General features: G+C 31.3%; 1 protein-coding gene across 1 annotated transcript; it reads left to right on the forward strand.

Annotated features, from left to right (window-relative positions):
• Positions 1-1,496: 1,496 nt before the first annotated feature.
• Positions 1,497-4,332, forward strand: LOC145135902 (Cytochrome b561/ferric reductase transmembrane with DOMON related domain-containing protein). Its single transcript, XM_079070099.1, has 4 exons — positions 1,497-1,789; positions 2,257-2,662; positions 3,464-3,750; positions 3,908-4,332. Exons 1-4 carry the CDS (start codon positions 1,574-1,576, stop codon positions 4,136-4,138), a joined length of 1,140 nt encoding a protein of 379 aa, XP_078926225.1. The 5' UTR covers positions 1,497-1,573; the 3' UTR covers positions 4,139-4,332.
• The last annotated feature ends 511 nt before the right edge of the window (positions 4,333-4,843 follow it).

Here is a 4,843-nt window from a genome sequence, read left to right on the forward strand (position 1 = left end):
GTGGTGGGCTGGAGTTGGGCAACGACTGTGCACAACACTCTGAAGATCTCGTGGTGATGACATGGAGCTATGATCATGGCCTCATGTGGTGTATACCACGAGAGACCACAACCAATCAATTTTTTTTCTTCTCTGTTCCTCTTTATTCCTCTCTCTTCTTCTCATTGCAGGTATACCAACAATGGTGTGGAAGGAGATGGTAGTGAGGTGGAAGTGCTTGACATGTACCCCATACATGATGACCTTAGTATCTAGAATTAGTTAAAAATTTCGCTATCATTTTATTCGTTTTGCTAGATTATTAACATACTTTTTTGTCGAATGTTTGTTTGTTAATTTGTTTTAACAACAAGTACCACATGGCAGATGTCTATAAAAGTGTTCTATTTTAGTTTTTTTGTTCACTATATAAATCTTCAATATTATCACATTAAAATACAACATTGTGTTCATAAGTATGGATTGTGGGATCGTTACCTGCATCCTTTAAACTCGAGAATAAACGATATCAATCATTTAGTAAGAGCATGATAAGTTTAATGAGAGAGTTGAGTTGTCATTCGATGAATGAAACTCTACCGTTATAAGATGGCATATTGGTATTCAAGAGATTTCAAATTCAATGGGAAGAATGAAAGTTTTTTAAAATTTAAATAAATATTATAATTTGTTTTGTTAATGTTTCATTGAATTTTATAGAGTTTACTGCATTATAGAAAAAAAAATGATAGAATTATATATGATATAAAATGATGATGTGACAATCTGTTTTGAACTCTATAAAATTCAAGAATTGAGTATGATGGATTCTCACACTAATTTTTATCAAACATAGTGATTTCTATATCCTCCTTTAATGCCCTCCTTTTATGTTTTTACATACCAGTTTCTAACATTGATCCTATGGTACAGTTGATTAATCATATTTGTACAACCCCATTGATGCATTAAAAGTAAAAACAATTATTTAGCCGTATTTGCTCTTGTTTGTTACTTCTAATCAATACATTTAAACTTTTAGTACATCATGAATTTAAATATGTAGCCGTCCATCCTACCACTTTATGTTATACAGTTATATGTTATACAATTATTATAATTGTATAATTATATAAATTTTTTTATTTTAGTTGACCGTCTTGAATTGCAATTTTATAGTTTTTTTTATAGGAACTCAAAAATCTTAAATGATCCTAAAATAAAAGCTTAAGCACTAGTTACCTATAAAAACCATGGTGACCGGCCGATAAGGAGTTGGCAGCTGCACTGCTGCAGTCGCACCCCCTTGATTTTAATGATCTGGTTAAAACCTTTAATACTATAAGACTAAAAAAAAGCTCTTTATTTTATTCGTATTTAAGGAATATTTTATTTTAGAATAATGGAGAGTTAAATAAATTAAACAATTACATAGAACAAATAATTAAACCAAGTCAACCCTACTTCTTCCCACTCATATACCATCAAAGATACATATATTCAAACATGTTCATCACCCACTTGCCTCCATCTCCTTTTAAATCATTATCATCATCCTCATCGTCATTTCATAATTTGGAGAGAAAAAAAAAAGATGATGAAGAAAATACCCATGATGAAATTACTCATTAATCTTCCATTTTTATTGATTTTAGCAAGTAATCATCTTTCACTGCATATGATCCATGGACAAACCCAAGATTCATGTGGTTCAAACTCAAGTCTTGGTAGTCTCAGTACCCAGATCTTGTTTGAAACTTCTTCTCTCAATTGTCTTGCTGTTTGGTCTTCGGAAAATTTCATCCTTAGAGTACGTCTCTTCATCCATGACTTGTGTGTTTTGATTGTGTAATGCTTTAACTATTGATTATGATCTTCAATGATCATTTTTTGTTCTTCAACGTGTTGATCAAATGGCTGTGTTTTTCATATATATATGTCTAAGGAATTATTGGGTTTTAAATGGTATGGGATTCTTAGTATTTTTCAAGAATTTACTTGAAGGTCATGTATTAGAAAAACATATTTCGGTATTTTTTTTAATCAACAAAAAAAAAAAAATAAAAAAAATATAGGGTCTTCTAAAACTAATCACTTTAAAAGATCATGATCTTAAATAGTTTTTTTTTACTCTTTAATAGTAGTAATATGTTACTACATAAGCTTAAAATTGTTGTAAAAGGCATACGGATTCTTTCTTGTTTGTGCAAAAACTATAACATATGTGATATAACTATATGTCGATCGATGAAAATTTATGTTTTATATAATTCACAGTATTCACAAGCTGGCCCAAGTTTGTGGAGTTTTGTCTTATCAGCGCCAATATCAAATTCTTACATTGGAATGGGGTTTTCACCCAATGGCGCTATGGTGGGGTCCAGTGCAGTTGTAGGGTGGGTGGGTAGCGATGGCTCAGGCAACATGAAAAAGTACTTCCTTGGTGGTCAAACCCCGAGCCAAGTGTTGGTTGATCAGGGAGACCTACAGATTCTTGGAAACACGTCTACAATTCTTTCAGATACTTCTCGAATATATATGGCGTTTCAGTTGGCTATAGACGAACCAAGGCGACAACTTGTGTATTCTGTTGGGGATAATAGCAATCCCCCTCCAAGTACACCGAGCTTTCGCTTGACTCGACATAGAAACCATGCAGCCATCCGTTTGAATTATGCCTCGGGTAAGTGCTTTACAAAATAATTATAAGATTCACTAAAAATAAATGTAATATTCATATGCAAATTTTCAATCAATCTAACTTTATGAAAAAAACAAATAGGAATTAATCTTTAGGTTTAGGACGTCAAATTTTAAGTTGTTTGATCATCATCCTCCAGAGTCTGAGTTGGTTGTATTGTTGATAGTTGCTTAGAATATTTGCCACAAGATTTGACTTTGAAGGGGTCCAATGCCCATTGACAAACGACAACTACTTGTTAACTTCTTATATTGGGCCTTTTTTTGGACTAAAAAAAGAATTGGATGTCAATAGCTTAATTTATGTTATGGTTAATATTCAATACAAAAATAGCAATATATTTTTATTCATTTATTTATTATAATATTTATTTATTTCTATAATTATAGTACTGTATATTAAAAAAAAAACTCAATAGTTATAATAATGATATCCAAATTAATAAGAACAAAAAAACTAAATACAACATTATAACCGGATATGTCTTTCAAAGTACAATTATTTAAAAAAAAAGTTATGAATATAATATTATAATATACATAAATAAAAATATAATCATAGAATACACAATAAATGATATTTTATCATATATTGCATTTAGTCCTTGCCAATACTTATGACGTGTAATGGTTTCACATTGTCTATGCATCCATTTTTAAGATAAATATAGTGCATTGTACAATCTTTGATGCATAGTATACAATCATAATACTAATATAACTAAATATAATAAATTTTGTTTTTTTTTTATAATTATTTATTTATTTATTTATGATGATATAGGTGAAGGTAGTCGAATCAAGGCCCCTTACTCGAACTTAAAGAGGGCTCATGGAACCTTGAACATGATGGGGTGGGGCATATTGATCCCTATTGGTGCCATGGTTGCTCGTTATTTGAAGCATATGAATCCTTTATGGTTTTATGTGCATACGGGTATTCAATCATTAGGGTTTATTCTTGGATTATCTGGTGTGATTGCGGGACTTGTTTTAGATAATCGTATTGATGCCAATGTTAACAAGCACAAAGGACTTGGCATAACGATTCTTGCATTTGGTTGCCTTCAGGTTTCTACATTATTATCTTTTTGTCTATTGTCTCAATGAATTTATACTTTGAACACTATCAGAAAATACTTGAATTTTAATGTTTTCAGACGTAACACAAGAAATATATAAGATTGTAGAAGTATAATTTTTTTTTTTTTTTTTTTTTTAATTACAGGTACTAGCTTTCTTGGCTCGCCCTGCTGTAGAGGCAAAAACAAGAACATACTGGAACTGGTACCACTCCAGTGTAGGGAGACTAATGATATTTTTTGCGATTGTGAATATTTTCTATGGGATCCATTTGGCTAAAGCAGGAAGCTCATGGAATGCTGGTTATGGAGTCATTCTTGGAATTTTGGTTACAAGTGGTTTGATTTTAGAGATTAACATGTTAAGGAAAAAGTAATTGTATATCTTTCTTGTTCGTGCTTACTATAGATATGCTTGGGCTCGTGCGTGTGTGTGTATGTGTATTCGAACCAATAGCCATCATTGTTTTTTTGTTGTGATTACATGTTATTTCTCATACTCCTAGGATTTCAGAATACAAACTGCAACTATATTTTTTATTAAATATAAATTATTATGAAATTCATTTCATTCTATCTATGAAATATTTTTGTTCATGTTATTGTGTCGATCAACTGCCTTGTGTATCCTTAATTTATCTGATACTAGTTGTCTTCATCTCCAAAGTCCCATCATTTGAGTTGTTTTTCAGTTGAAGGTTAATTAGGAGCGAACTACCAAAATGTTCACGACTTTGGACTACTAGGGCAAGACCATGTGAGACGGCTCATGCGTTTTGTTGTTAATAATGAAAAGATCAAAATATCTCTTTATTCCCTGTAACATGTTGTAAAATACGACGGATCCAAATTGACTTAAATAATATTAGTTCAATGCGGAATGGGATCAAAAATTATCAAAGCGTAATAATCACAACGTAATACGAATAAAATAAATAGAATAGAGACACAGGAATTTACGTGGAAACCCAAATCGGGAAAAAACCACGGGCGGAGGAAGCCGAGAAACAATTCACTATAATTTGCAGTGTTTACAGGGATTATGAAAGAGATTACAAATAGAGTGGGAGAGCTAAAATATA

Source organism: Lactuca virosa, chromosome 9 (genome assembly GCF_052849685.1).
Source record: "Lactuca virosa cultivar CGN04683 chromosome 9, Lactuca_virosa_CGN04683_v6, whole genome shotgun sequence".
Taxonomy (NCBI): Eukaryota; Viridiplantae; Streptophyta; class Magnoliopsida; order Asterales; family Asteraceae; genus Lactuca; species Lactuca virosa.